Source organism: Cyprinodon tularosa, unplaced genomic scaffold (genome assembly GCF_016077235.1).
Source record: "Cyprinodon tularosa strain WSP-4 unplaced genomic scaffold, ASM1607723v1 ctg102, whole genome shotgun sequence".
Taxonomy (NCBI): domain Eukaryota; kingdom Metazoa; phylum Chordata; class Actinopteri; order Cyprinodontiformes; family Cyprinodontidae; genus Cyprinodon; species Cyprinodon tularosa.
Window position 1 is genome coordinate 94,810 of NW_024037805.1, and position 23,905 is coordinate 118,714.

The following is a 23,905-nucleotide window of genomic DNA, read 5'->3' on the forward strand; positions in this document are numbered from 1 at the left end:
CATTTTAAAACCTTTTGAGAGCACTTCATGGTCAGCCCCCCTCTTAAATCTCCGACCTGCCTCACATCTCGCCCCCTCTGGGGAGCGGAGGGGATCGAGCCTCAGGGTGGAACATGTCGCGTACCTTCAGTTGACTCTTTCAAAAAGCAGCTCCACTCCTTCATCTGAACATGTTTTCAAGTAGATAAGTGCTTTCCCTGGCCTTTTTGTTTTCGCTTTATGTTTTATGTATTGTATTTATATGAATCTTGTATTCTTTCTTGTTGAAAAGTACTTTTCTATTTTGTGCCTGTGAAAGGGTCTATTTAAATACACATTACATACTTACATAATAATGTATGGAATATATCTAGCATCCTGCTGCGAACCATAAAGGGCCAACATGTTCTCAGGAAGTGGTCGTCTCAGTTACCTCTTTTCTCTACTTTATTTTTAAAGTACAAAATCACTAAAGGTCCTCGAACATATCTGAGTGCAGCTATTTTCATAAGTGCGAGTGCATGTGTGGGATTTCAGTTTCAGGCTTTTTGCATGTGACCCAGGGTCCCCCGGCAGCTAAAAGCACAACATTTAACTCAATTAGTGGCATGCATAATTGATAGCTGTCTGGGAGAGTATTTGTATTTACACTGGAATTAAAAGCCTCTGGTGTCAGCTATCACATCTGAGGAGCTGTAAGTGTGGGAGAGTGTGGTGGTGAGGTGGGTAGAGGGGGGGTGAATCTGTCCTGGAAACGAATGTAGGGAGATGCATGTGCATCAGAAGAGACCTTAGAGGATAGCAGACCTTTTCTGCTGCAGAGAAAACTAACTCACAGTTAATCTTTTAGCTAATAGGTACAAGATGAGTTGAAAACCGTGAAACGCAGCAATCAAACCTACTCCTGCGGAAGTAATCATGCCCTTATTGGCATTTTACATTTTGCAACATAACATTTTGATGTATCATATTGTCGTTTATGTAATAGACCAGCATAATCAATGGTACAAGATGTTTCCTACAAAACAGCTGCATCTATACTGAGCTTAAATCACACACAGGTTAACTCAATTTACTAATTCAGGAACTTGTGAAGGCAGTTAGCTCTACTAGGTTTGGGGGGCAGCCTGAATCAAACAGTACAGCACACTTTTGAGAGTTTCATTTGTAAAGATGTTGAAACAGAGATGACCCGCTATTTCCACTTATATGTTACTTAATAGTCTTCCATCAAATAATATCAATGTGTTAAAATAGAAAAGTCAGAGCTGACAACTAAATGGTTAAAAGTGACTGAGCTTTAGCTATTTGTAAAGAAGAACAGGCAACGGTTTCACTTGAAATCATAAAAACTTTCTAAATCGTGGGGGAGATTTTTGCACATAAGTCTTTAGATGCGTGAGCCTTGTAAAAATGTCAACTAGCCCTAAAGGAGTGCAGCTTTATCTGCCCCTGAGAAGTGGTTCCACAAAGTTAAGAGTCAGGGATATGAGTACAAATGCAACACTATTTTTATTTAAAAAAAAACATAGAAATAATTAATCATTTTATTTCTACTTAAGGGATATGTACAACTAGATAAAATCCAAATAAAATGCATTACATTTTGTGATGTGATAAAATGTGAAAAGGAGTGTAAAAACAAAAGTAGCAAAAATTTAATAAATATCCCCCAAATGCACCAAACTAAAAACACTAAAACCTCCACCAAATTTAAATGATATGCAGTAATTCATATAACCAAGAGGGAAAAAAAGCCAGAATAATATTTGCAAAATCCATTGCAAATATATATATATATATATATATATATATATATATATATATATATATATATATATATATATATATATATATATATATATAAACTTTTTACATCCACCTGTAAGTAGACAAAACATATTTTTAAGGTTGAAAACGACCATAAATCTAAAGAAAACAGGTCAGACATCATGCACCTGCAGCAGACACCTGTGCACGCGCGGCAGAGCACTGAGCAGCCTGATAACCTTGGTCAAAGTCACTGCTGTACAGCAAAAAAAAACAGCAGCAGAGGGGTGACAAATGGCTCTGGCACTGAGTTCATCACCTATTTGATTTAGCAAAGAGAAAACCACCAGTCACCTTCGCTCAGCACCGTGCTGCTCCCCTCGAACTTAGTCCCCCGATGTGGCAGAGGGAAAGTGCTTTCTCCTATTTCCACCTGGTTTTATTTCCCTCCTGCTCCTACTTCACTTCTGCTTTGAACCTTTTGCACTCTCACTTGTAATGATGGTCATCTGCGCTTGTTATCCTGCTGACCCTGTTTCTCCTCTCTAAGAAATAACTGTTGCTTACAACAGATGCTGCCTCAAACATTTTTATTGCTTTCAATTCATCATATTTTTTTCTGTGATTTGAAGTCAAAGATATCACCAAAATCCAAAGCAATGCATTCTTATGTGTTTAAATGTTTTGATTTCCAGCTGGATTTTTTTGTAGTTTAAATTCTGATTTTTATCAGTGGTAGTTATAAATTTAGACCATGCATCTAGCAAAAACTCTGTTTTTAATTCTTGAAATATGCGGATTTGGTGCTTGTTTGTTTGTATGGATGTTTCTGATATTCTAATGTCAAAGCTGATCTTTGCAGATTGGACCTGTTATGTTTTATGAAAAGAACTAGAGATGCTTGATTTCTCATTTCTGTAATGATGCTGGTTAATCCTTTATAGGTTACTCTGTGAAATACTTTGAAAAATAAAATGTATTACCTTTGTAACATTCAAAAACTATGTATATTTTGACGGCAATATTTAATGTCAACTCAGTAAAAAGAAACGCCAACTTGTCCAAATATATTAAGAAAAATAACAAAAATGCTTCTACAAGACTTTCATGAAAAGACTCTGGAAGTGAAAAAAACATTATTTTTTTTTTGGTACAACATAACCTTAGGGGCATTAATGCTTATACTTGCACTTACATTTTGTAGTTTTTAAACCTAAATATAATTGGTAAATAGGTTTATTAACTTTTTAACTTAACTTTTTAACTTTTTAATTAGCTTTGTACCTTTTTTCTTGACTTTTTTCCCCAACTTTATTTACAATAGGTAATCAGAATCAAAAATATTTTAATAATCCCAGAGGGAAATTACTTTTGTTACACGCTCCAGTTACAGTTTTATATATATATATATATATATATATATATATATATATATATATATATATATATATATATATATATATATATATATATATATATATATATATATATATATATATATATATATATATATATATATACACACATCTAACTACACAAGATAATAAAGATACAAATAAAAAAGATTAAATATATACACATATAGCTCTTCTGTATATATATCTATGTATGTATATATACATATGTAAAACTAAATCCAAGTAAAGTGATAATTCAAGTAAATATATCATTCAAAGGCTCATCTAATTGGTTAATGCCAAAATTAGATGTACAGCCATGTAGCAGCATCTTTGCTGAATGGCTGGATATAGATATTGTGCTTCTAGACCTCACTTTGTAAGGGTAAGTGATAAAAAACGGTAACTTTCCTTATAAAGTGTTAAAAGTAAAATTGTATTACTTGTTTTTAGAGTTTTTAAAATTGTCTTTATTAAAGAATTGTTTTATTTTCTCAAAAAGAAAAGAAAATCACACTAATTGTATCTGTTGTGTTGAATCACTCCTTCCTCGGTCATCACATTCATTGTTTTGCCAAATTAAGTAAAGCTTAAAACAAGAATTGTTTATCTGGTTTTAAAGATTTTTAAAAAAAGGTTTTTCAAGTCATCCTAATTGTGGGATGAGGGAGGCGGGAAGGGAGCGACTGGAGACAAGAGGGAGGGGTGGGTGTGAGTGGCTGGGGGGTCAGATGAGACAGGGGGTTTAAGATCCAGTCCATCCATCCTTCAGTGCTCCCCTGACTGGAAGTGGGCCGCAGGACAAAGTGATCATTGTTTCCCAGTTGACGAAGACTTTTCCACTTCAGCCGAGGTAACGGGACATCTTCAATTATTATTTTATCTCTTTTTTACAACTCAGATGTTTGCACAGAAGAAAAAGCTTAATTTAGGTTTGCATTTTACTAAAAAAAAAGCAGTCTTTATTGGAACAATTAAAAAATGTGTGTTTCTTATTAGACCATTAGTGATTTTTAATGCACTCTGACAAAACTAAAGTGTAAATAACAGATATTTTATTTTAAATGTTGTTTGTTTGGGGTCCCATTTGACAATAATGGTTTATACATTTCCTGGCAGACAATTAAGAAGCCGGCCTTAAATATGGGCCTAAAGGTGTGAAATATCCCATGACCCCCGAATGTCCTCCCACACGAGGGGGGGCAAAAAAAGAAAAGAAATAAAGTGAGAGCTGAGGAGAAGTGATCGTTTTGTTGTTGCTCCAAGATAAGGGGATATTACAGCTTGTGGAAAGGAGCTTATAGGAGAGCACAGACATGATTCAGTGGGGAAAAAGTGAAGTGCTTCTTTCTCATAGAGATGAGCTTTTAGCCTCCCAGGGAAAACGTCAGCTGCAAATCGCAGGAGGAAGGTCATAGTGTCCATGAGAGGATGATGTGTGTGTTTACTAAGAGAAATTATACAAAACTAACAAGAAGAATATGATGAACTTAGGCCTTAGCAGTAGCTGGATGCATATTTATACATATACATATATATAAACAGAAAGAAGAGAAAGAATAAATAAGAAATAATGAAGTGATGAAAAGTGATGAAGATGCTGAATTTGTCTGTCTTGGTGACAGATGCAGTGCAGCTGTAACTCCTCAGTTGGGCACCTTTCATCACCTTACTGGAGCCGAGGTAAGATTGTGCGTGTGTTTGCTGATTTCCATCTCGGTTATTTGCATATTTGCGGGTTGACATTTGCGTAGGAGGACTTTTTAAATGAAAAAAAAAGAAGTTGTTATGAATTCCCTTCCTGCAGAGCCCGTCTCCTTGCATTTTAATGCGATAAAAAATAGATTAGATTGTAAAAATATAAACATGATGGCTTTGTGGACGAAGTGCACCCGTGGGAAGCTTAGGCACCAGCTCAGATAAAACTACCAGATGAACTAATGAAAAATACAACTTTAATCCAATCACACTGTATGTGCAAAATATTAAATCTCTGTTATAAGTTTGATAGGATTTTATTTCCATTTAATCATTTGTCCTTCGTCTTTCATAAACAGCAGAGTAAATTTGTAGATTTGTATTTAGAATTTTATGGAAAAGCATTTGTGTCACAAGCAAAATTTTTGCTTATCTGCTATAGATTAGAAATCAAATATGATTTAAACGTCATAATAGTGTGCAATAATTTCATTTAAAAAATAAGATTCTTTATCCTATATACTAGTCTGAGTCTTTAAGCTCTTTGACAATATCATGTCTCATTTAGCAACCAAAATGTACCAAAATTAACTTACATCAAATGCATCCTGTTCGCTAAATTTCAAAGTATTTCAGAAACCATTTATGGCTGCTTTACATCCCATAAAGAGTAAATATGTTGCCAAGCATTTTACGTATTTGGTGTAAAAGGAAAAATGCAAAGAGAGAATTTTGTATCCAGTTTTGAAAAAAAAAAATACAGATATTTAGATCAGAGATATGATTTCATACTTTATACGAAATTGACTTTTATATTTAGATGTCTTAAGAATTTAATGACTTAAACACTGAGTTTACTAAATATCCTAAAAATATGTAAAAATCAAGCAGTTTTATTTTTGCCTGTGTTTTAGTAAAAGAAGCTGACAATTTCAAAAGTTATAATTCTTTGAAAAATGGCATTAGAATTAGATTTTAAATGATTCAAAATGATACTTTTTCTGAGAATCTCTGGGCCCTCTGCCTCTTTAACATATTTGTTAAATCCTTGATAACCTGCCAGAAATTTTAAATAAGATTAGATTTATTTTACATAATCACAAACAAAAGGCCAAATGCATAAAAACACTTGAGATATTTCTAAAAGTAGTTAGAGGGATGTTTGTTTGATGGATTTTAAAATGGATGGTAAATGTTCTTTATGAGTTTGTGTTTCCAGGTTTGTGTTTTTCTTTATCTGGTTTTATTAAATCCCTCTATAATACAGTTCAGTTGATAGATAACATTTTTTTTTGACTGACACACTTTGAAGGGTTGAAGTTATTAAAATGATCATCTTGATGCTAACCCCCCCGAGAAGCTCTGCAAGAAATCTGTGTTTATATCTTCCTAAACTTGAGCTTTTTTTCTAATCAGGAGGGTAACAACAAACCCTCTGCAAACCTTATTTTATTATGTGTTTAGATTATTGATAAGTACTTAAATCGATTGTGCCTAGTTGGTGGTTCTGCCACTAGTGCTTTGGGAAATAGTGAAAATGCAGAGGCTGCTCATGGCCTCCGAGCTGCAGCGATTCAGCCTATAAAGCCGGCCACTGCAGCACCACTAACATTTATCATATTTTGTCCATGCTTGCAGTCTCCATTTATTAAAATTATTTAAAAAAATAATGATTCAAGAGAGAGTTAAAATGACCAGAATGTTTTATTTATTTCGGACCCATTTTGTTTTTTATAAATTTGATGTATAGAAATCTTTAATAAATGCTTCATTATGTTTTTGTTTTTTTTTTTCAGTTTTTGAATATTTTATTTTGTTGCTATTCTATAAGGTTCAGTTAATAAATAATAAAGGGTGAAAACAAGCAGATGGGACATGCACTAAGGTCTATCGTTACAATGTTTAGCAAATGTTTTATACCCCTTTAACCAAAGGGGTGCAAACCAATAACTTTCCTGTTTTATTGAGATTTTATGCGATAAACCAACACAAGGCTTTGCATAGTGGTGGGGTGGAAAGGAACTTCTATATCAACCATATCTACTTGTCCTTGCAGTGCTTGCCTCTAGCAAGAGGTGCAACATATTCTCATTATCAGTTCGTATGAAATCGTACGAAAAGTTATACACAGTATTTCGTACGTTTTGGACGTTTTTCCTCGAAAACTAGGTTGCTTGCTGTTTTGTATCTTAGGGTCAGGGTTAGGGCTAATTGTATGTTAAATTCTATGTTACTAAATGGTGCGTAAGATGCGCATGCGCAAGGATATCTTGTCTTGAGGCAAGACGTAAAAATACGACGAAATGCGAACGAAAAAAACGTCAAAAACATACGAAATTAAGGTGCATAACTTTTCGTACGATTTCATACGAACTAATAATGAGAATACACTGAGAGGTGGGCTACACTCTGCACTATTTGCCCATCTACGAATCGATGGATATGGACAATGTTAAGACTTCAAAAATAACCTCACAGTCATAGTAGAATAACTCCCTCACTCAGGGGAAGTTTGAATCAGGGGACTTCTTGCTGCAAGGAAACAATGCTGCTTCCCAGGCGCCGCACAATGGCAGCCCACTGCTCTCCAAAGGAATGGGTTATATGCAGAGAGTTCATTTCCTGGATCTGTACTTTTGACAGTGTAATGACAATAAAATTAATTCTTCTTCTTATAATTACTACACTGTGGATAATTGAAAAAATGTAAGTAAAATCTGTGGTGTGTATTTGTCTTCCACTGCCCTCAATTTAGGACTTTGTAGAAGCATCTTTTGATGCAGCTCCAGCTACATTTTAAGGCTTGACCTGCTGGAAAGTGAATGCTCACAGCAGTCTCATTTCTTTTACAAATTTGAAAATATTAATTTGTTAGAGTTCTGCCCTCTGTTTAAGTTTATTTTTAGTTTCTTTGTACGGTATTTGTAGTTGTTTTGCAGTGTTTTGTTGTTGAGTTACTTTCTGTTCCCCTCTTGTGTTTGTTTCCATCCCTTTGGCTTCCGTCTAGACGCTTCCATTCATACCTGTCCATTGTCAGCTCTTTAGTCCTGTCTTCATTCTGTCTCTTATATATACTCTCCCTGTGCATTTCCTCAGTGCTGGTTCCTCATCTTTTCCTGGCTCCTGATGTATGTTTTCCCTGATGTCTCCAAGATTCTGTTTTTTTTCTGTATTCGTTATTTTGGATTTTTGGGTTTCTGCCTCAGTTGCCTGTGAGTACTTCATGAAATCAGCTAAACTCATCTCTGCCTACAAATCTCTGCATTTGGGCCCTCAAAACTTCAACCCAACTGTGACAGAATTGAGTAGTGCGTAATGGGATGATAAAAAACAAAAAGGTCAACAGCATTATTCTGCCACTACCATGCTTTATGGTTAGTAAAGTGCTCTTTGAGCTTTAACCATTTCTTTGGATCCTCATAACATACGCAGACATGGATTTTGGAGCAGGGCTTTATTTCTTTGGTGGTAAACTAGTTTTCCTGTGGACATGCCTTTACAGATGGATGGTTCCTCAGTTGTTGATGAACATTGAGAGAACATTTGTTTCATGTAGTAAATGGGATTCAATTCTTGATACATTTGGGTGTTCCATCACAACAAGAATCCCAAACATGCATCAAAACCTCTACATGTTTGGCCCCAAATTAGTGCTGCTTAGTTTTGGTACTATACTTAGAATAATTGATGAACTCTAAACTCATAATGTACTTCAAAAACTCTTCCTGGAAGGTTATTCAAATACCCAGGTCTTATGGAGGACCTCTAAAGGGTGTTGATTTCTACAAAATGGGATGTTCTCAAAGTGCAACCCATTTATTTAAACACATATAAGATCCTGCATTGATACATTTGTGAACAAATCTTTATTGTAGTTCAGATTTTCTCTAGAAATGTTTATTTTAAGTTGCATGTTGTATAATTATTCCCCCATTGGCATGAGAGCAATTCAGAAAAATCGTTTAAAGTCTCAAATCACTATGATTTGAAGTTTACGTAAACTTCTGAGCAGAGCTGTATTGACATTAAAGATCTAAACTAAGTATTAAAACAGTTATCAAAGTCTTATCTGACAATTAAAGAGGAAGAAGGATCATGGCCCAAAAAAAAACAGAATCATGACAGGAGTGCAAGTTAAAACAGTTGCACCAGATTGCACCAGTTTTCCTATGATTGCCCGAAAATGTTGAGTAGTGAGCAGAACAGACAGAGATTGAAAACTAAATAATATCCAGAGACTTTTCAAAAAGAATTAATGATGGGAAAATAAAATATGAACATTAACTTAAAAAAGAAAATAACATCAGAGCTAATGTTTCTGGGCTCTGAAGATTGCTTTGTTGAAATCATTTGTAATTAGAGCCCACTCATCTCTTTAAGGAAACAAATAATGAAATAAAATAAAAAAATTTATGGTAGAGAATTAAAATGAATATGAAATCATCTTTAATTAAAATGTCCAACTTAATATTATACAGTATTAAACTGAACATTCATTTTATTTTTCTAACAAATTCTGTAACATGTTATAACCTGATGAGGTTATAACAGTAAAACAATAACAATATTTAAAAAGATGTTTAGCTCAGAAACTCATAAAAGTTGTCCAATTAGGCCTGTGGTTGGGTGAAGCTGTTCTTGAGCTGCGGTTTTTCACAGCACTCACTTTACCGAGGTATATTACATGAAATGCCTGCAAAAGCAATTAAACTACTTACTATTAAATGACTGCCTCTGATCCTAATTCCTAATGCAATTACTTTAAAGCTTGTTCGCAGTAAGGAGCTTAGAAAGTACTGTAACTTTCAACTAATTTTTTAATGAGACAGAAGGTTATAATTTGCAGGTAAAAACGCCTAATTTATTTAATCAACCTGAACCAGAGCAGCATGTACAGCAGGTATTTGTCACACAGATTTTAATGAGGAGTTAAGCTCCAAAACTGAAACACCTTTAAGGAGGTCAACCTTAAAAAAAGAGGAGCTCACAAGTTTGAATATCTTTCTTTTATTTTCCAATGAAGAGTTGTGTAATTTAAACTGCAAACTGAGCAAAGCTTTCTAAATGCAAAGAAGTGTTATTTGTTTATTGTACAGAAAAACTTAACCAAAATCCCATTATCCATAACTAGAAAAGCCATCAGTGAGGAAAATTGCATTGAACCCAGATTTAGGGATTTGGGACGATGATGAATGGAGCTCGAGGCCAATAACTCAGCTTTTTAATAAGAATCAGATACTGTAGCACATTTAAAGAGAAAAAAATGCCTTTTGATCCTATCTGGTCTAAACTGGTTTATGCCAGATCAGTTTACACAGAGTTGGGATGAAACTGCTTTATATTTAGATAATATCTCTATTTTTCATCAAACCAGTGAAAATAATAGATAACTAAAGTGCCAAAGACTATTATCAACCCTTCTGTTAATAGTTTAATTCTGCAGTTAGTCGGGATCAGCCTAACAGTAAGGAAATATCTTAGTTTATGGTGAAACAAATTTAAATGAAAATAATTTCCTTTGATGTGCTGTGCAGAGCTCAATGCTCTAAAAACAGTGGAGATGGTTGTGGACTTCAGGAAGAACTCATCCCCAGCTATCCCCACCACCCTCTATGACTCCACAATTAAGACTGGGAAGTCTTTCAGCTTCCTGGCAACTCTAATCTCACCGGACCTAAAGTGAACCTTCACCAAGAAAGCCCAGCAGAGGATGTACTTCCAGCGGCAGCTGGAAAAAAATTCAACCTGCCAAGGACAGTGATGGTGCACTTCTACTCCGCCATCATTGAGTTCATCCTCACCTCCTCCATCATCATCTGGTGCCACCGCCAAGGGCAAGGGCAGACTGCAGCGTGTCATCCGGTCTGCAGAGAAGGTGATTGGCTGCAATCCTCCATCTCTCCAGGATGTGTACGCCTCCAGGACTCTGAGGCGTGCAAGGAAGATTGTGACTGATCCATCGCACCCCAGCCAAAAAAACTATTTCAGTCACTTCCCTCTGGCAGGAGGCTGCGGTCCATCAGGACCATAACCTTACGCCACAAGAACAGTTTCCTCCCATCCGCTACCAGCCTTATCAAAGGACCAGAGACCTCCATGACACTGACACTGCCTCTCTCCCTCCCCCGTTCAGGACCTAAAAGCTACACCAACTTAGCATCTCCAGACCTCCTGCATTACCATAACTCACAGCCTACTGTGTTTATAGTATATAGTTATATACTATATATTGTATATAGCTATAGATTTACATCAAATCACATTCCTTGTAAGTGCAAACCTACTTGGCAATAAATCTTATTTTGACATCAGAAGGTCAGAATACATTGCATGTGTCACATTTTTGTTGTGGTTTGGAGGACCCAAATGCAGAGACAGAGAGGCTGAGGTGAATATTTGTAATTTTAATGATGAAAATGGTTAACAAAGGCAGTCCAAAAATCCAACTAAAAATGTAACAGCCCAGAACCATGGAGACATCAAGGGAAAACACGTACAAGGAGCCAGGGAGAGACGAGGTGAGACGACGACAGCGATGATAGGACCAGCAACAACAGAGGAACCAACAAAGAGTGAGAGCAGAGGGAGAGCATATATAGCTGACAGAGACAAAGGGAGGGCTAACGAGCTGACAAGGAGCAGGTGTGAGATGAGAGAACGAGGGAGCCAAGGAGAAAGGAAAACACACACACACACACAAGAGGGCAACAGAGGACAACATGAGAACTAACATAAATCTAGAAATTACAACAAAATAGGAATTAAACCAATAAAACTAGAAAACAAGGAGCAAAGTAAAGCACAACATAACCAAAACCATGACAGCATGTCTCTATACCAGGGGTATTCAACGTTTTCCAGGCCAAGGACCCCCAAACTGATGGAGAGATGGAGCGCGGACCCCCTAATTATAGATATTGTATGAAATTGTGTTCTATCAAACTGATCCTATAGTCACTCTATTATAGATGGAGTTATGTAACCAAAGTAATTTCTCCCTGGGGTTATTAAAGTATTTCTGATTCTGATTCCTGCTTGATGGGACAGGTGTTGTGAATGAAACGGTGCCCAGCTTGAAGGAGCTCCTGTGTGTCTCTGAATGTGTGCATTGATGACTGAAAGACATCTTCTGCCTCCATTTATCTGTTTACTACAATGTGTTAAATTCATGTTAGTGTGGATTTAAAGACATTTCAATTAGTGGAAAAAAAATAGCAGGGGGAATATAAAAAAAAGTCTGATCAACCAAAAGTTTCGCCACCCCCATGCAGTACCTCCTTGGACCCCTAAGGGTCACGGAGCCCCTGTTGAAGACCTTCGTTCTATACTATGATGTGAACTGTGCTGTGAAATTATCATGTTGGTTTTTAGTTTATTTACCCGCATGCAGAATCGCACACAGAGAATCAGTGAATTTGAGCTCTTTATTTACAAAAGCAACAAGAATCTGGAAGCAGAAAACTGCAGGAAGTCAGTTGGACTTATGGTTGGTGTGAGAGGAGAAAGCAGACTGATCAGGACGGAGTTGGTAGATGACATCTGATGATTGACTGATTTGCTTACGTTAGAGATGAAAGGGAGGTAGCATGGATCTTTAGAGGTGTGATTCAGCGGGCTTTACAGATTGTACCCCAAAGGTCCAGGAGAATGTGAGTGAGAACTGAGAGCGTTGGTACTTGCAAGAGACATCATGCTGGAGAGCAGGCAGGCAGATGGCTTTTAAAGTGCAGGTAGGATCACAGCAAACTTTCTTTAGTAGCGTATTTTAGTAGTTTAACATAGTTGACATTATTAAAATGTTATTCTAGATGTGTTTTCCCTCAGGAATGTAGACCAGTGGTGTTAAAAATTGCCAAGTTAAAAGTAAACACAGGGAGCTATTTTAAGGTTTAAATGTGAAGGAAAAGTTATGGCCTATTATGACTATGCATACATTAAAGATCTACTGTAACCTAACTGAAGTCCTTTCTATGATCAGGCCTGAATGGTCTTTGAGAGTCAGAGATGTTGGAAGGTGAAACTTGAAAGACAATTTATTATTCAGATTGTAAAACAGATTTTTTTCTTCGTTTGTTGGGCAGAGCAGAGTGTCCTATACTGGGACACCTATTCTGTAATCTTTACTCTTCCTTGCAAGGATTAATAACCTGAGTTGTTCTGAAGTCTGAGTTGTTCTGAAGAGGTTGCATTTGAAAAAGATAAACACTTGTCATCGAAAATCTGAAACTGAAAAAAGAATAGAGTAGTATAGTCCTAATTGCTGTGGAGTCAAATTTGTACCATGTTTGATCTGGGGCCTGGGGGCCACAGTGTTGCTCTCTGTACTCCCCTAATGTTGACCCCTGTGCACGCTCAAGGATGTTAACAGATTAAAAATAATAAGGAGCCCACATGTCCATTGTAAGTTACTTTAATGTATAAAACAGAAAAACTTTTCTGTATTCAATTCAGCCTTCCTGTTATCCATAGAAAGTATTGCTCTCTTGCTCTTCAAGATCTTACAAATGGTGCCTTCACTGATGAGGAAAAAGTTCAGATTTTTGAGTATTATGCCTGATTATTGTCTGATTCTGGTCACCACCGCTACATTTTCTTTTGTACATCTATCTTTAAATGTAGCAATGAGATGGCAGAGATGTTATTTAAAAAAAAAACTGTTACATGCCTGAAAATACTTCATGGAGTCCTGACCTGTGATCTATTTTCTTTGTTTCAGAAAAACATCCACGGTTTCTTTTTTATTCTGGCCTGAAAGTTGTTCTTTGGATCTTTTATTTCTACTTCTCCTTAGGCCAGACATTGTAACCGAGCACAACCGTGCACGTTGCAGAGAGCCATTTTATTATTAGAGTAAAGTGATAAACAAAGAAAATCTATTTAAAAAGTGGTTAAAGTCCAAAAAAAAAAAAAAAACTCTGAAGGACCCCAAGCAACACCTGAGGAAGTATAATTCAAGGACACTTTAAAGATAGCAAAGCTGGCTCACTGGATGCATTTTATAAAGAACTGACTTATCGGAATGATGGTGAGTTTTTGACATTTTATGTCCTTCCTCCAGCAGTGCTGTTTCCTGACTGGGCATACAAACCAGCCTGGTCTCCTGGTTCCAGACAGGTCCAGCTGTGGCACTTCCTGTTGGAGCTGCTGGGGCGCGGCGAGGGGGGCGCCATCGGCTGGGGAGGGGAGTGGGGTGAGTTCGTCATCAGGGACCCCGAAAGGCTGGCCAGGCTGTGGGGGGAGAGGAAGGGCAAACCGCACATGAACTACGACAAGCTGAGCCGGGCGCTCAGGTAAAGTTCATCAGAATAAATTACCTCTCTGACTTTGAAGATGCGCAGTTCAGCTCTGAGCTGATTCTGCCTCAAGCTGCCGCTTTCAATTAAAAACTAAAAAACAGAAAAGCAAACAGAAAAAAAGAAGTATTAAAATTTCTCTTGGCAGTACAGGTTGTTTGTATTAAAATGTTACATCTAAAATTCCCACAGATGCAACAGATGGTGTCTGTGTGAAAACAAGCAACTAAAAGTGGCCTGGAGAAATAAGAGTGCATTCATCAGCATTTCAATCTGACATAGAAAGAAAACAACATTTTGCTTGCAGATACTACTACAACAAACGCATCCTGCACAAGACCAAAGGGAAAAGATTCACCTACAAGTTCAACTTCAGCAAACTCATCCTCATCAACTATCCTGGATACCTGCCGCCATCCAGCCACCAGGTTATCAACCTTTTACCTCCATTTAGAGGGATTTAAGTAGCTTTTTACTGCTGTTATACAATACATACTGAAGCAAATTTTGAAAAAATAAAATAAAATAAATAAAAACAGTACTTTGAAGAAGACTTTTAAAGGAATTCCTTTGGGGAGAATTTTGCAGCAGATATTTACAACTCTGAAACAAATGTGCAAAAAGCTTGAAAGCCAGGTAGCAACATTAGTCAAGGGCATAATAATTCATTTAAAATGAAAGCAACAGAAGATTTCTGTTATTTATATCAAACTTTTTAAGATAATCTGATTGATTAAGCTGTTTGTATTAGTCATGTATGGTTTCTTGGTTTTCTGGGGTAGAAAGAAGATGTTAAACATTGTACTTTGTGAGATTCTAAATATAAAATAGAAGGACGTCCCATTCAAATAGTGGAGACGCTCTGGCTTTAATTCTCAGCCATCCAGGAAATAAAAATCCTGTGCTATATAACGCAGAAACCTGGCATTTGGCTCTCTCTTTTTTTACGCCACTTGTGGCTCATTTTTCTGACAGTAGGCTGTCAGGAAAGGGGGTTTGAGAGAGGGGTAGAGACATGCAGCAATGGACCACAGATTCTAACCCAGGTCGGCCACGTTGAGGACTAAGGCCTCCGTATATGTGCCGTGCACACTAACTACTGCGGCACCTGCACGCCCCATGGCTCTTGTTTTCTAAAAATATCAAGATTTCTAAAAAACAGTCTCCAAATAACCGTTAGAGACTGAAAATATGTACTTCTACTTCTATAGAGCAAACATACGCTCAACTCTACTGGCAACATGTTTCATGATAAACTTTTTGAGTGAAAAGCGAGTGAATTTCTCCACTGTGAGATCAGTAAAATCAATCAATCATCAAAAACAACTGATGAATAAGTGGAAAAGTCTGTTCCTCCCAGTGTTGGTGACACTCGATGTGTCTGGGAATCGATTATGGACTCCTTGGGATTAGAGGTTAAGGTTGAAAGTTTGCAGCAGGGGAATCAAAATTATAAAAATAGATTTCTGAGAAAAATATGATTTTTCTTTTTGAATAAGATTATTTTAATGCTAGATAAGATGAATTAATTTTAAGGCTTTACAATTATCTTTAACATCATCACCATAGAGCATAGAATATAGAGCAGGCAGAGCGTTAATAACCATAAATGCTTCTACAAGTACAATTTTTACCTCAGTTTTATCATATAAATTCCCTAAAACTAATTGAAATTGTTTAATGGTGTGAGGCTGTAGACAGGTTAATCATTTCAATCAGTTTTGCACTAGTAAGCTTTAAGAAGGCATGTTTTGTTTTTCTTGTAAAGGTAAAAAGTGCTGCACAAGCAAGCTAAAATATTTACTTTTCAGTCAGAAAAATAAATCTAATCCTTAATGTTTTATTGATGTAATGACAAAAGCATTTTGGATGCTTTCATCCACATCCTTCACAGTTTTTTTTTTAAGTTGGACATTTTGGAATGAAAGTTATATGTGCGCTAAATACAATTTATCCTTAGTATACAGTATAAATTAAATAACTGCTAAAACACACACAAAAACTACCAGTTCTTTTGTTTTACCAATATTTTAATGTCGTCAACATGTTGAAATGTACCCTTTCTAAACATATATTCCCTCCTTATGGATTGAATGTTGTCAGTGAGGGAGAGCTCTGGCCTTAGAGCTCTGCTTGGACCCCATGGATGCAGACACAAACACAGCCTAGCTTGGAATTATCTTGGCATAACCAAGCTAAAAAGTCCTTACATCGTTGGCAGCATATGTTGTTCCTAAACCTCTATATGTCATACTGCATTAACCGTGACAGAACAGATGTGCACGTTCCAAGAGCCATGTGCTCTAATGCCTCTCCATATGACCACAGATGCTGCTCTTGGAGCTGAGCTCCGATAACAAGTTTAGTGAGTTCTTCCTCTCCTTTTGTCTGCAAGAAAGTGTGTCTAAATCGTTCAAAGGAAGTAATTAATGAGTCAAATCTAAACACAGTTCTCTGCTTTAATTAAGCCAGTCTGAAATGGGCTTCTGTGTGTCTCTTTCATTTTGCAAAATGTTCTCAACATTTTTGAATGATTTTTATATTGGACAGTTAAATTCAAGTACAGGTGCTGGTCATAAAATTAGAATATCATGAAAAAGTAGATTGATTTCAGTAATTCCATTTAAAAAGTGAAACTTGTATATTATATTCATACATTACATACAAACTCATATATTTCAGATGTTTATTTTGTTTAATTTTGATGATTACAAATGACAACAAATGAAAATCTCAAATTCATCATATCAGAAAATTAGAATATTGTGAAAAGGTTCAAAATTGATGGCCCCTGGTGCCACACTCTAATCAGCTAATTAACTCAAACCACCTGCAAAAGCCTTTAAATGGTCTTTCAGTCTAGTTCTATAGGCTACACAATCATGGGGAAGACTGCTGACTTGACAGTTGTCCAAAAGACGACCATCGACACCTTGCACAAGGAGGGCAAGACACAAAAGGTCATCGCTAAAGAGGCTGGCTGTTCACAGAGCTCAGTGTCCAAGCACATTAATAGAGAGGCGAAGGGAAGGAAAAGATGTGGTCGAAAAAAGTGTACAAGCAAGAGAGATAACCGCACCCTGGAGAGGATTGTGAAACAAAACCCATTCAAAAATGTGGGGGAGATTCACAAAGAGTGGACTGCAGCTGGAGTGAGTGCTTCAAGAACCACCACACACAGACGTATGAAAGACATGGGTTTCTGCTGTCGCATTCCTTGTGTCAAGCCACTCTTGAACCACAGACAGCGTCAGAAGCGTCTAAAGAGAAACAGGACTGGACTGCTGGTGAGTGGTCCAAAGTCATGTTCTCTGATGAAAGTAAATTTTGCATTTCCTTTGGAAATCAAGGTCCCAGAGTCTGGAGGAAAAGAAGAGAGGCACTTCATCCACGTTGCTTGAAGTCCAGTGTAAAGTTTCCACAGTCAGTGATGGTTTGGGGTGCCATGTCATCTGCTGGTGTTGGTCCATTGTGTTTTCTGAGGTCCAGGGTCAACGCAGCCACATACCAGGAAGTTTTAGAGCACTTCATGCTTCCTGCAGCTGACCAACTTTTTGGAGATGCAGATTTCATTTTCCAACAGGACTTGGCACCTGCACACAGTGCCAAAGCTACCAGTACCTGGTTGAAGGACCATGGTATCCCTGTTCTTAATTGGCCAGCAAACTCTCCTGACCTTAACCCCATAGAAAATCTATGGGGTATTGTGAAGAAGAAGATGCAATACACCAGACTCAACAATTCAGAAGAGCTAAAAGCCACTATTAGAGCAACCTGGGCTATCATAACACCTGAGCAGTGCCACAGACTGATCGACTCCATGCCACGCCGCATTGCTGCAGTAATACAGGCCAAAGGAGGCCCAACTAAATACTGAGTGCTGTACATGCTCATACTTTTCATGTTCATACTTTTCAGTTGGCCAACATTTCTATAAATCCTTTGTTTTTATTGGTCTTCAGTAATATTCTAATTTTCTGATATGATGAATTTGAGATTTTCATTTGTTGTCATTTGTAATCATCAAAATTAAACAAAATAAACATCTGAAATATATGAGTTTGTATGTAATGTATGAATATAATATACAAGTTTCACTTTTTAAATGGAATTACTGAAATCAATCTACTTTTTCATGATATTCTAATTTTATGACCAGCACCTGTATGTTTTAGCATCAATCTATGATGCTAGCAACACATATTTAAGGAATTCCCAGTTCATCTTCTCTGTCTTTTTGCAAACTATTCGATTTTTTTTCCATGTCATTCTTTGTCCCAGACTTACATTTTCTGTCTAAAACGTCAAAATTATCCAAATGTCCTATAGATGAGGTTCATCATGTTTGGATGAATGTCGTCGGTCTACATCGTGTTAAATGTGTCTGTTTCTGTTCCATCTTGTCCTCCATTCATCCACCCAGCAGCTGGTCCACAGGGGCCCTCTACCCTTCTCTTTCCTCCATGCTGAAAGTGGCCTTCCCCTCTGTGGAGGAGCAGGATCATTGATGGACAGAGGTAATATAAGTATAGAGGCATGCTTTACTGATGTTAACAGTGACATCTGCTCTTTAAACATATTGCTTTCAGTCCAGTAATTAAAACTGGGCCTATATAAATAACACATTTTCATTTCCATGTTTATTTGTTTTTGTTTTAAGAGGGAGAGGACATTAGTTATGTGGTCTTTTGACATTGATATTAATGCAGAGCGGATTGTCAGTATTTACCTGAAGCAGAGAACCAATGCTATCACTTTGGGGTTATCATGGTGTCCAAAGGGTAGGGAGTGTGGCGATATTGGCAATATTAAAATTGGCTACCAATATTGGCTCAGATTTGTATATCTGTGCATCAAAAGTCTGACTAATATTGTTATTACACTACCTACGATTCAGTTCAATTAGGATTTCAGTTTATTTATAAAGCTGCAATTAACAACACATGTCATCTCAAGGCACTTTACAGTAACAATACAGTCAGACTGGTTAAATGTTTCTATTAAGAAAAATCAGCTGATCTCATCGAGTCATTGACTTGCAAGACACGCAGCTCCTCCATGAACTTGCGGGGAGGATTTTGGTTGCATTTTGTTGTCTCTTCAGTAATCCCTCACACCAAGCATGCATGCAGTGATTGTGGAGAGGAAAAAATCCCTTTAAACAGAAAAAAAAACCTCAAGCAGAACCAGGCTCAGTATGAGCGGCTTATTTCCCACTGGGGTGCAAAGAGATGGGAGCAGACATACTTTACAAGAAGAAGCAGAGACACAAAAGGTAACTGTTAACTACCGGTAGCTCCACACTTGGCCTCGTCCAGGAAAGACATAGTCAGGCAGACAAGCTCCAAGCCAGTTCTTATGTCAAAGAATAAAAAAGAGCGTACAGTTAATCACAGTAAAAGAAGCGGGACTACATAGAAAAATAGGCCCACCTCCAACACCTGTAAAAAGAGACGATGATGATAGCAGCACAGCTGATATTTCAATCAAGGATGTAGTCAAAGTCAGAAAGGAACAGACCAAATTATGTACTACAAGAAAAAAAAACTGAAAAAAAGTAGATAAAACATAAAGTTATAGTTGGAACTTAACAAATACTGCAGAATGGGAGAATATAGAAAAAATGAAGCAGAAGTGGCCAGTATGTCCTCCAGCAGCATAATCATATAACAGCATAACTGTAGAAAAAAAGTTCAGGATAGTCGAACTATTTTGAATGAGATGTGAGAAATATAGAGGCAAGAAGAAATGTCTGTTTGGACTGAATTCTTTCTCCATTAATCATGAACCAATAATACTTCAGGATGTTTTGATTATAAACAGAGGTGTCAAGTAAATAAGTACATATACTTCGTTACTGTACTTAAGTACACTTTTTAGGTATCTATACTTTACTCCATTACTTATTTTTCTTCCTACTTCTGACTTCTATTCATTGTATTTTCAAAAGTATCTGCACTTTCTATTCCTTACCTTTTTAAAACAAACGTTACTTATTATTCTTGGCTTCAGTTTTAAGTTTCTAAATATTTATTTCACGTCATGTGCTCCATCCAATGCAGATCATTGGCTAATGTAATAGGATGAGTCATATAAGGCAAACACTCATTGGTTAGCTAAAGGAAATCATCAGAAGCAAGCAGGTGTTCTTCAAACTGCAAATGTGAATTGTCTATGCCATGCTACAATGTCGGATTCAGAAAAAGATGTTGAAATGTCTGAAAGGTCGGACACAGGCGAGAGCGTATCGGGAGATGGAGACCAACAAGACCTCCCTCATCCTTGGCCCTATTTCAAAGAATTTTTCGAAATAGTCGAAAAATTGAGCTTTCAATTTATATCGTGGCATCTGGCTGTTTTTTCTAAAGGTTTCTTTATACTTTAAGTAGTTTTTAGAGCACATACTTTTACTTGAGTAAAGAGGTCAAGTTGATACTTCAACTTTTATCAGAATGTTTTTAAACTGCAGTATCTATACTTCTACTTAAGTAACAAATGTGTTTAATTTTGACACCACTGGTTATAAACTAAACATCTGCAATTATTAAAACACAAAAAAACAATACATTGTTGGACAGGTTTATTTTAACTGTTGATTTTCTTACATCAAAACTTGGTCAGAAGGAATACAGTGTCACATATCTGCCTGCACCACTACTGATATCTGGTTAAATGTCCCTGTGAGAGCTGTAGCTCAGCCACACATTAGGCTTCATAGTGAAATTGGCTGGTTTTCTAACAATGATCAGCTACCCTGCTTGAGCGACTGATGCTGCAATGTCGTAATCTGTGCATGGGTTTCTTTATTAAAAGTTCTGCTATCAGAAAGGTCAACCTGATCACAGAGGATCTATCCACCACTCATCCTGCTGCTCCCATCAGGCAGAAGGTTCAAGGTTCCCATTTACAAGGAATCCTTCATTAAGTGTGCAATATTCACTTCAAACAGCTTTTTTCATTATTTTATATTCTATTTCTATTCTTAACAATCTCCCTTATTTAATTTCTTCTATTTGTTTTTTGTAAAGCTGGTTGATAGAGCCCTTAAAATAGAATTCCTGTCACCAACTAACTTTTGTCTTTGCACATTTTATCCAGTTGTTTTACTTTATAAAGTATGCATATATTTCTGTTTATTGGGCAGATTTCTCTAATTTCTTACTCGACATTCTTTATTACAAATAATCACATGATGGTGGTATGTAATGATCATTTTTATCATTGCATTGTGTTTGTCTCTGGTTTAAAGTTTGTCTTCTGGCTGTTTAACCCTCTTAAAGCGTTTTTGGTTACATTGGACACTTTTAAAAGTTTGAAGATCCGTTTTGATGATCATGCACTGTATATTCGGAGTGGTATAAATGCTTATGTATGTATAGGTTTCATATGTGAACATTTTCTTTGCACTTTAACAAAAATAATATTGTATCTTTGGCTCTGAGGATCTTTTTTGGCAATGACGGTGAAGAAGTAAACAGTCAGTTGCTGATTGTGCAAGTTCTCCTATTAGGAAATTTGAAAAAAGTCTTTATTTTTCATCAATTCTATACTTGAACTATGAGAGACAAAATATGAAAAAAATCTAGGATATCACTTGTAGGATTTTAAAGAATATATTTGAAAATTATGGTTTAAAATATGTATTTGTTCAATAACCAAAGATCAACATAATTCTTTGTTTTATAACCTATGTTGGTAATGACTGAGGTCAAATACTTCCTGTCAGTTTTCAACAGGTTTTCTCACACTGTAGCTGGTATTTTGGTTCATTCCTCCATCATATCTACTGTGAATTAATTATGTTTTGGGGCTTTTGCTAGAAAAGACAGACTTTCAACTCACTCCACAAATTTTGTCATGGGGCTGAACTCCATGTCTCTCCAAAACCTTAAAGTCTTTTTACAGAGCTAATGCTTTATTGCCCAAGCAGTGTTTTTCGGAACATTGTGATGCTGAAAGACCCAGCCATGTTCCGTCTTTAATGCTCTCACTAATGGAACGAGGTTATGGCTTAAAATCTTATGATACATGACCCTCTTCATCCTTTGCTTCGCAGTAGGTAAGTTGTTCCTGGGATACAAATCAATATTTTTCTTCCTTCAAACACAGCAAGTTGAGTTTGCACCAAAAAAATTTATTTTTGGTTTCGGATTGTTGGGAGTCTGACTGTTTGATCGACTCGGACATGTGTCTTTTATACAGCTAACAAGTTTAAACGGGTACCATTAATAAAGGTAATGATAGGGGGAGAGAAGAGCATCTTAAAGAAGAAGTTCCAGGTCTGTGAGGTTTGTGGGTGATCAAATACTTATTTTTCATCATAATTTACGAATAACTCTTTTAAAATAATGGGATTTTCTGGATTTTTATTTTCTCATTTTGTCTCTCATAGTTGAAGTGTAAACATGAAAAAGATTACAGACCTCTCTCATCTTTCTATGTATGAGAACTTGCAAATCATGGCTGACTAAATACTCTTTTCACCTCAGTTATTCTAGAATTACACATCATCAATGCTAATATACCAACACCACCATTTCTTATGCTTTTGATGATTTCAGTAATTGTTCATTTGATTGTATTTATATCTTTAAAAGTCATGTATTATCCGAATCTTGTGATAAAGCTTTTGAGCAATGTGTCTTTTCTCTGGGTAACTTTTTGGGCAGCTCAGTGCTCTGTGCTTCGGAAAACAGTTTTGTTATTGTGACATTGACAGATTAAAATTATGTTTCTGAGCACCATTGGTCTCTGCGGAGCTTCATGATTGATGTGACTCTCGATGTGTCTTCTCGACAGCTGTTCAGCCTCTGCCTCACCCCTTCCTGCTCCCGGGCTGCCTCCCTAAACCGCTGCCCATTCCTCAGGCCCTCTGCGGCCCCTTCCCCCTCGTCTCTGCTCCTGCTCGCCCAGAGTTCAGCCAGAGAGAGCCCAGGGAGTCGGGTCTAAATGTAAACTGGTCTCATAGAAGCTCTGCAGACTGGGACATGAATCCCCAAATAAGCTGGAACCTGTTGGGAGGAGAGAACCAGGAGGACAAAGACAGAGTGGGAAAATATATAGACTAAGGACAAGGAATACAAGTGAAAGATTTCTCTCTCAGAATATCTTCAATTTATTTTTGACAGTGTTTTAAATCTATGTGGCATAGTTTGTTAGCTGTAAAATGAAATGTGGGACTTTTTAAAAACTATTTATTGATTTGGACTTTGAGAACCTTTTTAAAAGAACTTTTAAATGCTGCTTGCTTTCTGGAGCAGCAGGGGAACTAAACTTGTAAACAATTACCGACATATGAATTTTGGTGAATAAATCAATGCACTTACATAATATATTATTTAGCTGTTTGTCTTTCTTTGCATATCACTGCTTTGAGCTGCATAAAAATGATATGAGTGAAGTGGGGTAAATGATGCATTAAAACAGGGACTAAGGAATTTCCATCCAAGTGAGTCTTACATAATCTCTGGAATCTAATGCAGCATCAGGACCACTTCCGTTTTTTGTAGTTACCACTCCAACAAGACAGGGGGCAGTAAAGTATTTAAGATGCAAAAAAACCTTTCAATGGGATCACTCCTTAACAGTCACCAGGTGAAGGACCCGGCCAGAGGTGATGACGCACAAATATATATATATATATATATATATATATATATATATATATATATATATATATATATATATATATATATATATATATATATATATATATATATATATATATATATATATATATATATATATATATATATATATATATATATT

The 23,905-nt window shown here is 36.5% G+C and overlaps 1 protein-coding gene across 1 annotated transcript; it reads left to right on the top strand.

Moving 5' to 3' along the window:
- The first annotated feature begins 3,914 nt into the window (after nt 1–3,914).
- Nucleotides 3,915–23,454, top strand: LOC119779433 (ETS translocation variant 3-like protein). Its single transcript, XM_038279085.1, has 6 exons — nt 3,915–3,999; nt 4,772–4,829; nt 13,903–14,134; nt 14,445–14,565; nt 18,561–18,654; nt 22,937–23,454. Exons 2-6 carry the CDS (start codon nt 4,772–4,774, stop codon nt 23,203–23,205), a joined length of 774 nt encoding a protein of 257 aa, XP_038135013.1. The 5' UTR covers nt 3,915–3,999; the 3' UTR covers nt 23,206–23,454.
- The last annotated feature ends 451 nt before the right edge of the window (nt 23,455–23,905 follow it).